The 15702-nt window shown below is 36.1% G+C and overlaps 1 protein-coding gene across 3 annotated transcripts in view; it reads left to right on the top strand.

Annotated features, from left to right (window-relative positions):
• LOC148946048 (COP9 signalosome complex subunit 1-like) overlaps window positions 1-15702 on the top strand; it is a 58960-nt gene that overhangs the window by 25272 nt on the left and 17986 nt on the right. For all 3 annotated transcript variants that reach the window (XM_089097998.1, XM_089097997.1, XM_089097999.1), the window contains exons 3-5: window positions 1528-1626; window positions 3110-3291; window positions 11527-11803. In XM_089097998.1, the coding sequence (XP_088954124.1) occupies window positions 1528-1626; window positions 3110-3291; window positions 11527-11803 (558 nt within the window). The remainder of the gene's footprint in view (window positions 1-1527; window positions 1627-3109; window positions 3292-11526; window positions 11804-15702) is intronic.

Genomic DNA, 15702 nt, shown 5'->3' with positions numbered 1-15702 from the left:
CAAATAGACAGTGAAAGGACAGGTACGAAAGTCCAGATATTTTGATCACATATACAGCGACCATCTTCAGTAGAAATACTAAAATAATAAAATTGAAACTAGCATATTTATACATAACAAAATAAATAACTTTAAATAAATATTTAAATATTATATACTAAATATTATAAATATTTAAATAACTTCTTTTGAAATGCAAAGCTTGCCTCACTACTTTGTGCCATGCATAAAAGAAATCTTGGTTTAGTTGCTCTGAGAAATATAGTATGATAATATAAACTCTTCTGTTATGTGCTCTCTCATTATTTTATAACTCGCTTGTGTAAAAAAGGAAAACAAAAGTGTGTATGTTAACAGAAACAATTGACACATTCTTGAATGAATCAATGCAATAAGACGTCAGAAACTGTTCGCTAACGCGTATCACTATTGTATCTTGGAGGTTACTTTTGACATATTTAGCATTCAACATTTTTTTTTTAGGATTTTAGACTTTTCTTTCATTTCAATTTTTTTTATAGATTTGAACCTTTATGTATTAATTCAAAAATTAAAACAAATTGATCTTATAAGAATGCTTTTTACGCTGAATTGGAATAGGATGTGCATCTATAACTTTTGGATTAGCTTTTATACTTTTTCTGGTTGATTATTTTTAAATAAGTAGAGTAATTTTTGGGAATGGTGATATCAACTCACCAAAATATCTTGAGCTGGTATGTTACAGCACTGGATATGTCCAAGCTCAGCAGTCAACTGGCGCTTATCACTTCTTCAATATTCATTGTCAGTTAATTTGAGAAAAGGGGACAGTTCTTACTGAAATTCTCAACACCACAGAAGAAACAAAGATCATCAAAAGGAAAATTGCTGGTACTACATACAACATATTCAATTTGCTTTAAGATTTGGTCCTGATTTCCAAATACGAGTTAATAATCAACTAAAGGACGAATACTTTGTACTCCATTTTATCTAAAACCATGCGCTGATTTTCAAAATAGAAGGGAATCAAATAAAATAAAACATGTATATGTTCTGCCTTTTTTCTGTATATGTATCCAATCAACAAGTGAAGGCCTATTCACAATAGGATTTTACTAGTATGATGAAAATATTGAAGCTAGTTCATGCCCTAATTTTTTACTGTAATTCAGAATATGATAGTCCATCAGAATTTTCTTTAGAATATTCTGATTGGTCAGCTACCTAATTAAAAATTAGTGTAGATGGCAGGTTAACCTTTATTTCCGAAGGACTAAAAGTATTTGCAGAGCCTTAGTGTTGATAATTGTCATAGTGAATGGGCCTTGGTTGCCTCCTTTATTTGCCCCTCCTCATGCCCACAAGAATTGAGGCATTGTCCCCACCCCGCCCCTTTAGAATCTGACCTGTGTGGATCCTTTGGGTTCAATATTTTTTGTCAATGCCTTATATTATTCATTTATATATTTTAGGAAGCGAGCCCACTATTTCTTTCTTTAGAATAGTTTTAACTCTTTTATGATTGCATATTTTCTTTTTTAGAATTATAGTGAACCTATGCAGATTGACTTACCACCAGAAGAAGCCAATGAGAATGCTAACCTTGAAGAATACCCAATAGTCGAGAATCCCACTATACCAGTAAGTTCAATCATTTGACAGTAAAGGTGCAACTAGAAAAAATAACAAAAGTTAGCCCCTTATAGCGTTTATTAGGCGATCTGGTTTCATGTTCGGCGGTCGTTTCACCAACACTGTCTTATTGGATGTTTTTAATATCTGTTATCAATAACTCATTGTCAGTATAGGATTTTCTGTGCGCTTTTTAGGGTGTTCCTGGTAAATGGTTTGCTGAGGACATCTCTTTTGGGGCAATTGAATCAGATCGCAAAATTTTTTCATTCAAGAAATGTGAATTTTAATAACTTTTGCGTGTGCACTACAATGGCAAATTTGCATGATTTTCAACAGACTCTAAGTCCAACTATCTTTATTTAGAGTCCAACCCATGTCTTTAGTGGGGAGGTTTTCTATCCTGGGTTAGAAGTAGTAAACCTGAGGAATTTGGGAAAATCCTGAAAAAGCCGAAAATATTTCGGTTGAAGAAGCATATGTTTCGAACAGGGTCCTTATCTCCAATGGAGCCAGACTACAAAATCATAGAATAAATACGTTCGTAGACAATTTAGCAGTAGTAAATCGTTGGATGAAGGGATCTGGGACCTCACATAGCTTGGAATTGGCGATGAAAGATCCTTTTTATATAATGGGACTCAACATATACCTCAGAACAGACCACATCCCAAATGGGCTGTTAACTCGTGTATTACACTAGTGTAATCTAAAGAGGCGGACCTAAGTAAAGGAAACCTAAAGAAAAGGCTCTTAAGACTAAGATTAACCTGAAAGTAATCATTAATGAAATGTTGTAGATATATAATCAGCATGGATTTTTAACCTAGTTTATAAGCTTAGTCAGTTTAAGAATAATTTTTATGGCCATTTCTTGTCATCATTTTTCTGTTTTGTTTGTTTAAGGTGTCTAAATACTTTCATCAGAAGTAAAAGCACATAGATTTTCGCTGATTGAGCCGACGAATATTTCTTCTCTAAGCTTTCTTTTACCTGAAAAGCTTTCTCGCTTCTTGTTTTTGTTTGTGACCAATAGTACCTTTTAATCCACAGTTTCTGCCCAGTCACTAGTAGCTTACTTAAAATTTCAGGAATAACTGAAATGATTGTATTAAAAGACACATCATCATTTAATATGCTTATAATTTTTTTTATTCTTTAAAATTGTTTTTTGCTTCCTTTTGATTTTGATCCTATTATTTTTATTCATTTTATTTGTTTTTGTTTGCTTAACTTAATGTATACTTTAAATTTTGTTTATAGGATGTTTTTCATCTTCTGCCTGAAGACTAGTTCATCCTTGTGTGTGTTAGCAGGTGTGATTACTCCTCAGAGGAAAGGTCAAAATGCTGTTTTAATATTTTCAGCATTTTGTTTAAATATAACTGTACGGCTCATTCTTTTGCCTTTGATTATATGGTTTAATTTTTTTCTTGTGTCAAGTAATTGCTTTTCCCATGGAGTTGATGGCCTTTTATTTTCAATTTTGCAGGATCTTGAATCATATGCAAATAGCTATACTGGACAAGCGAAGATTTTACGTTTAATGTATATTGCAGACCATTGTACTGTTTTGAGGAAGGACGCATTGAAACTTGCCATTGCTCACATAGAAAATACGTACAATACACATGCCTACAAAGTTTGTCATGATAAGTTGGCCGAAGCCTTAGGGTGAGTTAAAGCAGATTTATATATATACCTGTATATATCGGTATGTCTAATTGAAAATTTAATATATGAAATATTGCTTAAAATGCTTAAAACTAAAATGTGTTCTGAAATATCCAACCTAAAAATGATACTGATAAACATTTCTCTTTAAATTTTGATTTATAAATTAAACGGGAACTTAACAAGCTGGGAGTTTGGTTGTAACTCTACTCCAAAGAAGGAGTGCCTGTGTGGCAGAGAGCTCAACTGAGATAGACGCCTGTCTTTGCTTGGATGAACTAACAATAACAGAAATATTTTGAATTACATATGTAGTATGTGATGGCTAAGCTCATGGTAAAGCCCTGAGAGTTCAGTGGAAAGGGAATTAATAGGGCTGTTGAATTATCGGTTATGCTGGTGCTACTTCTTTGACCAAACTTCAAACTTGACAAGTTTTTTTTTTATTTGTAAGTTCTATTCCAAGGGGGAGCATCATAGTTATGCCTTAAAGTTCATCTGACTTTAAAGCTTAATGTGAGTTAAGCCAGCCCTCATGAAAACTGATATCTCTGCTGTTAACTGTTAGGCTACTTTTAGAAATTTACAATATGATAAAAGATTTCAGATACAGTTTACGTTGTTTTATTCAGAACGCAGACATCTGCAGCTCATGATTAACCGATTTGTTGTTCAACTTTGCAAACTTCTTTACATTAGTCCTGTGGACGTTTTCCACAGTGTAATCCACATCAATTGCTCTCACATTAAGATGGGAAGTCGACGCAGATCTGGTGTTTTGAGCACCATAAGTAGTAAGGTCTATGCCACTTAAGTAAAAAGATCATGAAATAAAGCTTCTGTAATCTGTCTGTAAATAGATGGCTTAGAAGTAGCTTTATGAGATGTACGATAAGTAAGAGAAAGGGCATTTTCTGTATTTGCAAATGATGTCATTCTAATATGGTGAGTCAGTGTGTCACTGCGCACAATGAAGACTTTTGAAGGGGTTAAATTTAAGGGTCGTTACCCTTAAATTACGCTTAAAGTAATCAGGTAACGTTGTCGTTACCTGATTTTGTTGTTTTTAACAAAATATTAATTTGAAATTGATACTTTCATCTTCATTGTCATATTACTAGTATCATATTAATAATTAGTAAAAATTTTTCAACAGTTTAACCTTTTAACAAACAGACAGAATCAATAAAACTGCTAACTTTGTTATTGGGTGAAGGTATTCAGTACTCTATTCGGTAATCTGAATAGAGCAAATGCATATTTTGTATCTCAAGTACTATAGAACTTGGAGATCTGGTCTTCTATTAGACACCTCTAGTAGAATTCTTCAAGATAATATCTATAATGGCGCTTAGTTGATTGCCGCCATTGATTCATGATGAAATCGATTGTGGAAGAGGAATATCATTCGTGATGAAGTCCCTGCCGGAGACGAAACAAGCAGCTAGGCGCAATGTCTTGGACATCAGCTAAGTTAAATGGAAGAAGCAGTAACCATGGCGTTTGGTAGTAATAAAAAAGGCCCCTCCATAAGATTTAAAAATAAGTGATACCCGATATGTGTAGCCCGCTCAGGGAAAATGCTCGTTGCCTCGTCTACTTCAGTCTGCATAAACTCATAGAAAAAACGAGTGCTCCAACACTTTTCAAGAACATTTACAAATAGCATACTGTGTGGTTTCCAAGAACAAATGGTTTAACTTGAGAATTTAGTCTAGTTGCAACTGAATCAAGGGTTTATTGGTTGTGAATTCAATGAATTTAAAACCTTAGATATTACAGAGTTTAGTTTTCGTTATTTTCCTTATCAAATTCTCCTGATGCAATAATAATATTTGCGGTGTTAATAATTCCAGGTACATATCTACCTTTTGCCCCGCAGAACTAGCTGCCAAATTTAGCTGATTACACTCCACATGTGTTGCAATTGGGGGATGGGGCTGTTTTCCATTGGAATAGGTTTGATTTTGTCTGTGCATGGCCACATCTAAGACGGAAAAGGCAAGTTGAAAGGGTACGAGATGTGAGGTACATTTCTTTTGAAGGCTGCTTATAATAATACAGACCTAGGAGCTGGATAGGAGAAGAATGGAGCCAAGCTGCTTCTCTCCGAAATTTTTCAACTGATTGGAAAGTAATTGAGGACCAGTAATATAGGGGTGTGAGTGATCAGACCCAGCTGGGAGGTTTGTTTTGCAACCTGGTCTGCTTATTCATTTCCTGTTATACCACAGTGTGCTGGAACTCATATAAATAGAACTGATTTGCCTTATCTTTCTAGTTGTGTATCCAAACTTTGAATCTCCATTGCAACACTTCTAGCTTAGTGTTGCTGGTGGTAAAGGCAATCCAGAGCTGACAGTGAATCAGTGCAGACAATATACTTCTGATGTTTGGTGTCTGTTTGAGGTGATATGGCCTGAAGAGAAAACTTGATTGCCATATGCTCTGTAGACAAAATTGTCAGGTTAGGGGGTAAACAGTAGGAAAGAGACAGGCTCTGGAAGGGCATAACTACTGCGCAGTTGCATTTTTTTTCATCTTTCTGCCATCTATTCTGCCAAATTTCCAAGGAAGATAATTTTCATCAATGCTTGGGGAAGGCTTTCCTTTTTTGAAACGCTAATCTTGGGAATAATAAATTCCCCAATTCCTTTGGAGGCCCTTGAAGAATAATCGTCCAAATTAACAGTCAGCCTGCCATTCTCCATGAATTTTTCCATGCCAGGAAGGCAAAAGAATATCCGGAAAGAGGGTATCTTTGTTGGTTTAAAGTGGACATCAGGGTTGTACTGACTAATGATTTCTTTGTCGATAATGTGGTTCTTGAGTTTTATCTCCTTTGAAAAATATCTTGCAAGGATACATCTTCTTCTGGAGTGAAGAGACTGGATCCCTATCTCACAATACATAGGTACAATAGGGGTTGATTTTAGGCAACCAAGGGCTCTTCGTAAAATTACATGGAGAGTAGTGTCAAGTTTCTTAAGGAGACATTTCTTAGCATATCCATATATAAATGATCCATAGTCTATCTTGGATATCACCACTGACTTGACAATAGTTGAAGCAAAGGCTGTGGGGACTCCGCTTCTTCCAAGGCTGAAAGCATTAATGAAGTTTTTTCTTTGTTTGAAACCGCCAATCAGCTCATCCAGATGGGGGTGTCCATGTCAGTTTTTGGTCAAATAAAACTCCCAGAAAGCGTACATGCTCAGCAACTACAATAGCTTTTCCATTCATTTTCACCAGAGGTTTAAAAGCAACCAGGTTATCCATTTTGTGGAAAAACACACTAAATGACTTGTGGTTTGAGAAACCATATTGTTATTATATGCCCAAATTGACAGCATATCTACATATTTTCGGGAGGCTGTCTGTAGGCATGAAGGGTCTCCCCACAAACTGCAATATCATCAGCATAGAGAAAGAGCTCTGCTCCAAGGACATTTTCCAGGGATATATCATAACAATAAACTGAGAAGAGTTGTGGAACTATAACTGCCCCTTGAGGGAGTCCCACATCATAAGCTTTTCTCTTAAACTCTGAGTAAGAGCCCCCCAAAGAGGTCTGAATTTCCCTACCTGTCAACAATTAGAGAAACCAATTTACCAGTATATCTGGTAAACCTAGTACAGGCAGCTTTCCAATTAATTGCCTTATATCAACTCTATCAAATGCTAACTCCATATCTAAAAGTATTACATGGACTACTTTCCCTTTTTAAAGCTTCGTTTTATCAGATGTTCTAGGCTAACTAGGGCATCTGTAGTGCTCATTCCTAGGAGAAAGCCAAGCTGTTTAATTTGGATGTCGTCTGATAATGGGGCTAAAATTCTTTGTTTTTTTTTACCCTCTCCGTTCGTTTTACGACACAAGAGGTAAGTGATATGGGGCGGTGTGCATCAATCAGCTTGGGGTCTTTTCCCGCCTTGAGAAGTGGGATCACTTGCCATATTCCGCTCAGAAGGTATTGATGACTTTATGAATGATCTGTTTAATAACTCTTTCAGAAGCTGAACATATGTATCTGGCAAATTTTCAACATCAAATTGTGAATTCCATCAGGGCCAGTTGTACCAGGCTGGGTCAGTTGTACCAAGCTGCAGCTTTGAAATGGTGTCCTTAACTACCTGAAAACTGAAATGGGAAAAGGGAACCGTACCATTTTTCAGACTGAGTTTGAGGGGTGTATGATGTAATGGTGTATCTTCAGAAAATTTTCTAAGAAGAGATTAAGTATCTCATTGGTTGAGGATTCTGTAGTCATTCCCATCTGTATTTCTGCAGGGATGGGTTTTCTTCTTTTCTTACCAGAAAAAAACCTGGAAGTTTCTCCATAGATCTTGAACAGGAGTGCTGTGGCCAAACTTTACTTCAATGAGCCTTCTCCATCCCTCTTGTGTCTCAGTCTTTAGTTTTTTTAGATTCTGCTGTCTTTTGCTTAAAAACTATTTTATTCTCAATTGAGGGGCATCTAGAGAAATTATCTTTTGCATTTTTCTATTCTAGGTAGGCTTTCTAGCATTTGCTGTTCCATCCAGGGGTAGAATGTTGTCTTTTGGGGTGGAGTTGTTTGCAACCAAATGTTCTCTCTGAGGAAGCTATGATTGCAGAAGTAATTTTATTAGATAATATTCAACTGACTCATCATTTGTCTTAATTTCTGAAGCCTTTTGATCTAATTTATGCTTCCAAGAGTTCTACAGTTTGTCGTGGAATTTCCAGAATTTCACTGGCTGATACCCTGGCCTTGCTGGGTTGAGCTCTAGTGTCAAGGATAGAATCTCATGGTCAAAGTCACAGGGTTTCTGGATTTCTGCACTATTTACAATATCTGTTGATGTGAAAGTAAGGTCAGTTGTTGAGTACTGGCCTATCTGCGGGTTCAGACGGGTATTTAGGTCTTTGGGGGTGGCAAGAGACAACTTATTTTTGGGTTCCAAAATTTTAATGGTTGCAATTGAATCTTCTGATGATAAAGTGTTCCACATTCTGTGGTGTAGATTAAAGTTGCCACTAGTTAATTTCAAAGGACCGCATGCATTCACAATCAGTTTGAATTGTTTCAGGGAGAATTTATTTGTCCTTGGAGCATAACATTTTGCAATGCTAATCCACTTGTCACTTCCAAGTAGTTTTATGTCAATTATAACAACCTCCATTTCCCATTGTAGACTGTGGTCATGTTTTCTAAAGAGTAGGTCATTTTTCACAAGAGACAGTGGGCCACCACCCGTTGTATAGACTGTCCAACGGGCAATATTATATCCTTTGAAATCATGGACAGTATTCCCCTGTTTTAAAAATGTCTCTTGAAGTAGAAAATATCAGGAGCATGCCTGACTAAAACATTTTGAAATTCCGAAATTCATTGGTGTGAGAGAGGGCTAGCCTTGGTCTCTGTAGCTTATTCTCAGCACCTTCTAGGCTAGGTATAGATTCCTTTCCTTTACATTTTCTTTCAACTTTGCCAGGGCTACAGGTATCTGAAGGGACAGTACTGGTTGTAGGGCATGACCCTTCTCTGTTTAGGTTTTCAACTTTGTTAGTCAGGCTAAGGGCTACATTTTCAAAATTGGGTGGCAGTATCTTTGTGATTAGTTTGTAAAGTGACATTATAATCTAGGTCAGACCAGAGATCTGCCTTGCAACACCTTCAAACATGGTCTGTACTTCTTGTTCAGGTCCTCAAATGGTAGGTGGCTAGATGTCAAAGGAGGAAAAGAGTCTGTATGGGCCATGGGGAGATGTTTTGTATATTTTGGAAGTTCCTTCTTCAGGACCGTAGCAGCAGTCCTCATTGGGAGATTATTAGTGAAAGAATAAGTAATAATAGCTTTCGTCTCCATGAGTACTGGGCACTTTCTGGAGTTAAGGGCTTGGTCACCATTGCAGTTTGGGCACTTGTGTACCTGATCTTCTTTTACTGTCTTTGATTGGGGACATTCTTCCAGGGTGTGTTGTCGAGTACGTAGTAAACATCTTCTGCCTTTGCGGCAATTCGAAACCATGTGGCTGGCCAAAACCTTGACAATTGAAGCACTGTATTGCCCGGTAAATAAACTGCTTTACTGTATACCTTGCACCCTAAACAGAGATTTTCAGTGGGAACTGAACATCCCGATTGAAGGTGCAAACCAAACGGGTAACCAAAGGGCTTGGATTTTTGAAGGCCATTTTAACTTCTTTGATTCTATTGTCACCTTGGACCCCCCCCTAGTAAAATCATCCAGATTGGTGACCTCCTCAGAGGGGATGAACACAACACCTTTTCTGTTTCTGATTAAAGTGAGGTTTGAGCTAAGACCAAGGACAAACTTTACTTTACACCCATTTACTGCTATATCTGAGATATAAAGTATAGCAGTAGCTACTGATTGGTTCACAGCTATTATGATAACAGAGCCATCTGGTCCAAGTCTTTCTAATATTGAACCATAATGGCACCTACACTCATGATTTTTGAGGCCTTCAAACAGTTTTGTTTGCAATAACTGTTCTACTCCCTAACGTCAACAACTTACTGGTCTCATTTGGACCTTTAACTCCAGAGACCAAGATCCTTACACTACTATTATTTAGATCAGTGGTGACAGGACTACTAACTGTCCTGTCAGTCATCACAAATATATTAAAATACCAATAGGTTAAAATTAAACAGGTAAATCAACAAATTCAAGTCACAAAAATGGAAAAAAAAACTTTCAAATAAATAATAAATAAAACAGATACAAGCAGAGGTGGGGGGGGGGGCCTCAGTCAATATTAAAACAGGCAAGCAAAAAAAATCAAAAGCAGGCACAACACTAAGTGTCAAAGCAGGGTACAAATCGGGTTGATGAGCACTCTCAAGCAATTTGATAATTGCAATTGGCAGGATTCTAGGAAAATTAGCAGCATGCGTATTAGCGGTCAAGGCAAGTCAAAGGCAAAAAATGCACAGCAAAACAAGCGTACATGTGACAGGGAGCCCATGGGATGAGCCCCTTGTGATCTAATCAACAAACCGTGGCACAGAGCTATCCCAACTAGGAAAATAGCAAATTTAAAAATATTCTTTTTAATTCAAAATCCAATTCGTCTTTTCTTCACCATGATGTTCATAGCTTTCGTTTCTAAAACATAAAGATTAAGTCAACTTTCTTCTGAAGACCATTGTCCTGCAGCAGCTGTCATGGAATATTCACCCACAAGTGCCAAGCTTGCCATTGATGTATTGCTAGGTAAATATCCAAAACCGAAATGAGACTCAATTAGTATGGAAGCAAAATCAGCAATTTTAATCACTGCTGAAGCTCCAAAATGATGTAAAATGATAGATTCAATATGATTGAAAAATCAACATATGCAAGTTTTACCGTTAAAGTTTTCAAAGACTCGGCCTTTAGGTAAAAATAAAGACCCTAACTCCAATGAAGGGAGATTTTAAAACTTAAGAGTTCTAGGGTTTCAGTCAATTCCTCATTTTTTTTTTACTAAGCAGCTTAGAAACCGAACCCTGTACTTTTAAGATCTTTCTTTATGGAAAAAAAACACGCATTGATTGTGAATTTAACATAAAGTCTAAAAATTCCATCTACGGATTTGGAATGATTGTTGTTCTTGTTGCTTAATCCAGGCGAATGCACATGCCTATCTCACCTGAACTTGAAGGCGAAGCTACGATGCTTCAATTTGGAGTGGAATAACAAGTTATTTCCCAAAGCTGATAAAAATTGCTTCATCTAGAGAGAAAAAAAATCCACACCAAGCTGAAAGTTTCCTCATGCACTAAATGACTGTTTCAAATACTATAGTTGCATTCAGAAGTAGCACTGTGGTACACTAATCACGCTCTGCTGAGTTGTGAAATCGTCAGCCTTTTTTTCAATTTGAAATACATTATTTGTTATCATCTCTCGGGCAACCCTGTAAATGGAGACTTCCATAGCTCTAAACCTGTTTATTACAGAAAATGCTTAATTTTAGGAAATACTCCGCCAAAGACTGTTCTACCCTTGTTCGAAACTCACAGACGAGAACTGTCTAAGATCAAAATTGAGACGTCTTCAGGTGACTTCTTACTATGGATTGTGTTATTTTATTTTTTTACATTGAAATGTAGTCATTTACGTTGTTTAACGTAAATTTAACGAGAGGGTCCTGCCTCCCTGACCCATCTAAAAATAGTATGCGTAATTTGAGATTTATTTTAAATATTTATTGTTTTTATTTTATGGTTGCTCTTACAGGGGTGAAAGGCCAGACGCGGATACGCCTGTTTTCAACTCAGTTTGGTATGACACACAAAGCAAAAAAGCTGCCTTAAAACTTGAGAAGTTAGATTCAGATTTGAAAAATCACAAAGCCAACTCAATCAAAGAATCCATTCGACGAGGTCAAGAAGATTTGGCTGAACATCATTTAGACTGTGGAAATTATCATGATGCACTAAAAGCGTTTTCTCGGGCACGTGACTATTGTATCTCAAGCAAACATATTGTGGATATGTGTCTCAATGTTATCAAGGTAGGAGTCTTTTTCTCTCTTACCTAGAAATCAGGTTTGAAGCATGACAAATTTTGAAGAACGATTATCTAATTGGTCTGTTTTATTAAGCTCGCGCTCTCTTATTGAAAATACAGCCTCCGTTATGCCTCCATTATCCATGTATTGTTTCTAAGTGAATCCCCATGTTAGATCAGCCAGGCCATTACATCAGTCGTGTCCATGGTCATATTTTAAACTTTTTATTATGGATAAGCTTGTTGAAGCGTAATGTTGTTAGTTCAATAACTCGGGTTCGAAAACCAGGGTTTAAACTAATTTTAAGAAAATTCCATTTTTAAACATAGAAGCAGTCTGAAAAAAAAAATTAAACTTGCCACAATTTTTTTTAATATATTTAGAAAATTTCTCCTTTATTATGTAATTTGGTCGATAATATACCTGGAAACCAACATTTTCTCAGGTTTTCCTTTTGATTGTTATACAAATATTAAGATTTTTTGTTGTGTTTCTTTCCTTTGTTGATTCTTTTGTTTGATTCTTTCCATTGTTGCCACACTTAGATCGGAAAAAAAAACAAGCGGAAACTTTTCTTGTTTATAAACGAGTCTAATCAAACGGTTTTATTACACAATTAATCTGCAGCTAATCTCTGACCAATGCGACAATCAGTAGGGAGGTACAATCGTTATATTCAGTCGGCCTATCGAACAAATATAGGCTAGTGGGACTATGTCAATGTTAAGTAATAAAACTGATATTCTTATATCAGAAGAAGATGAGGATTCTATTGATATGACAATTGTCAGCTAAAGGGATGAATATAAAAGAATAAGATACAAATGTTAATATTTTCACAATCCAATATTATACACCTCGTAGCTTATATATCTTATCTTGTAATTCTGCTGTTTTACTAGGAGGGTTGAAATGAGGTTTTTTTTTTTAAACATTGTATTCAAACAAAAAATATTTTAAAAGTTGAAAACTACCAAAATGAATAGTCAACACATAGTCAACATTGCCTTCAAACAAATTTTTTTTAAAAGTTGAAATCAATCAAAATGAATGAAATTTAAATAAAGTTTAAATCTCAAGGACATTAAAATGAAACGTTTTTTTTACCCTCCGGCTCACTCTTAGGACTCCTGCTCATTCATACCTAAAAACTGGGATTTTGTACTATTTTTCTTTTGGTTTTTGAGAAATTATGAAGGTTACAAGCCTAGATAAAATTTTACCATTTTTGTCACACTGAACCATGAAAATAAAATAAACACAAACTAAGTCGGTAAATTTGACATTTTGACAAAATTATTTGAAAAAAATTCAATAGACCAATTCAACAAGAAAAAAAAATGACACTGAAGTTTCGTAATGTCTGGAATATTTTCATCATAGTATTCGAATTAAAACAATTGAATTTAATATTTGTTCTTTACACAATAAAAACATCGAATTAAAAAAATTGAATTTAATATTTGTTCTTTACACAATAAAAACATCGAATTAAAACAATTGAATTTAATATTTGTTCTTTACACAATAAAAACATCGAATTAAAAAAATTGAATTTAATATTTGTTCTTTACACAATAAAAGCTAAGTAACAAAAGTGATATTTTCGAAATCAGATGATCGAGAAAGGTGAAGCATAAATTTAAAATACTGGTAATCAGGAGTGTCACGTATGGGGTCGAGAGGGGGAACAACCCTCTCCCCCAATATTTTCATCCAGATGGTAATAAAAATTGGGTGGGTAAAATAGTGGCGCGAAGCCCCTCTATTTTGCTGGCTCAATTTCTTTTTTTTTTATTGGGCAAATAGGCCGATGGAAATAAATAACAGAAAGCCAATGTGGGAGAAGATCGGTCTCTGTCGGTAAGAAATAAATGAAGTAATTTAAATAGCAATAGCATCAAATCAGTCGATAAAAATGACCGACCAGCTGATAAATCTCTCCCCCCCCCCAAAAAAAAGAAGGAAAATTGGTTATGGAGCTATCTGCTGGTAATAGTCAGTCTTGATTCGTGTTAAATCGCTATTATTCAAAAGTACTGCTAACGGCAGCATAAAAAAAGCATAGAACGGTCACAGAAGCTGAAGTATGGTCTAGATGAAGGTTGTCTTCTATAATGGCTCTGGTTTCCAACTATTTTCGAAAACTCATGCCTAGTTTTTTCTTAACATACCTAAAAGCCTGAGACCGGAAAGCGCTAAGCGATATACAAACAGTGAGACCTGGCCAGCAAAAGAATCTGCTTGTGAAGAAAAGAATTGCAATCTAAGGGATCAGATCTTTCAACACTGTTCAGTCACATTTATTTTCATTGAGAAATAACCCTGTATTTCGTGAGGAAGAGGCCACTAGCTGGATAGGACGCAATAGTACAACTCGAGAACTGCTATCGAGAAGCAGGTCATCTGCTTAGGCTAATTACGATAAGTCAGAAAAATGTGTCAAATAGGCGCTTTGATTCCCAGACAGTGCATTGACAATACAGGGATTAAAGATCGAGCTGAAAGTTTTCCTCCTTTTCTGACCCCGCTATATACAGCAGTATGTCCAAAAAATTCCCCACTGCCCGAATTAAGCCCCAAATAAGAATGCGGGCATTATGGGTTAACTCGACAATATCCCTTGAAATTTACCACATTTCCTTAAAGTAAAATACACTTCTTCCAATGTTTCTTCTAATGCTGGGAGTTCCTTGTTTCAGCTCTAGTGCTTCAGTTCCTTGGTAATGGCCTTTAATAACATGGTTGTGTTCTTTAACTCCACCGCTCCCAAAAACCTCTCACGTCTCCCTTGAACCAGCATCTTGCATTTCAAGAACATAAATGGTCACATGTAGTTGATTAGGGTGAATGTGGTGGGCGCTCATCAATCCTATTGCATTTTTGGCTAAATACTCAAGTGTCACTAGTGTGCTGGCGCGTCGTCAGGATGCAAAATCCACGAGTTGCTATTCTAGATTCGGGCGCACATGAATCTGTACTTTCATCTCCTTTAGCACATCAACATACAATATTCTGTGAGCTTCTTAGTACGGGGGGAGGGGAGAGAGGGGCAATCTCCTGACCCTCGATGTTATTGATACAAGAAAAGTGATAGCGTTGTCTTTGTGTAGGGGTCTCCCTTCTTTCGATATTCTTGTTCTTGGTTTGCCAATTCTTCCCTTGGTGCTCCGTCTCTATAATTCAGGGTCGTATCAGGAAGTTGACCTGTCTTTGCCTTTCTTTTGCTCTTAGCTTCTATCGGATAATTATGTTATCTTAATAAACGTGGTAGTAAAGTGTTTCTTGGTTCATTACAGTTTTTCGCAAAATTTAATCGTAAGCAAGGGATCTCATTTTGCAAGCATAGATCTTGAACTGTTTTATTAAAATGTACACCGCTTGTACAAAAAGGTAAAACTCGATTCGTCTGCTTAACACAAGAAATAAACCAAGAACAGTAACCAAAATTCACACTTTCAAGAAGAGGAGAGGGGAAGGGGGGCTAACTGGAAAAAAGTAAATGGAGACAGGGACGGTATCGCCACAAAACTTACAAAAGGTTTGAATAATCCGTTACTCCAAGCTGAAAGAACCATCTGCTTCTATTTTTTTTTTTTTTTTTTTTAATGTGAGCTGCGAACATTATTCACTTTCTAAATCAGGTAGTGTGTATTTATTCAAAATGAGAGTAAGTTGATACCTCTTAATCCCGCTCTCTCATTCTTCACGAACAGGAAATACAAATTTGTTTCTAGGGTGTCCTAAGACATGTTCTAAAATTGTTTTCGTTCATCCTGAACAATTTACAGCCTCGTAGATTTGATGAGAAAATTAACATCCAGACACTCGGACAGCCACGAAAGTAACAACCAATTAATGCAAAATATAAAGTTCTCATTATCTTGTATTAAAATAAAAAG

Source organism: Artemia sp. Qi Xiang Cuo, chromosome 12 (genome assembly GCF_049724085.1).
Source record: "Artemia sp. Qi Xiang Cuo chromosome 12, ASM4972408v1, whole genome shotgun sequence".
NCBI lineage: Eukaryota > Metazoa > Arthropoda > Branchiopoda > Anostraca > Artemiidae > Artemia > Artemia sp. Qi Xiang Cuo.
The sequence above is the reverse complement of the archived record's forward strand: the minus strand, read 5'-3'. Positions and strand labels throughout refer to the sequence as shown.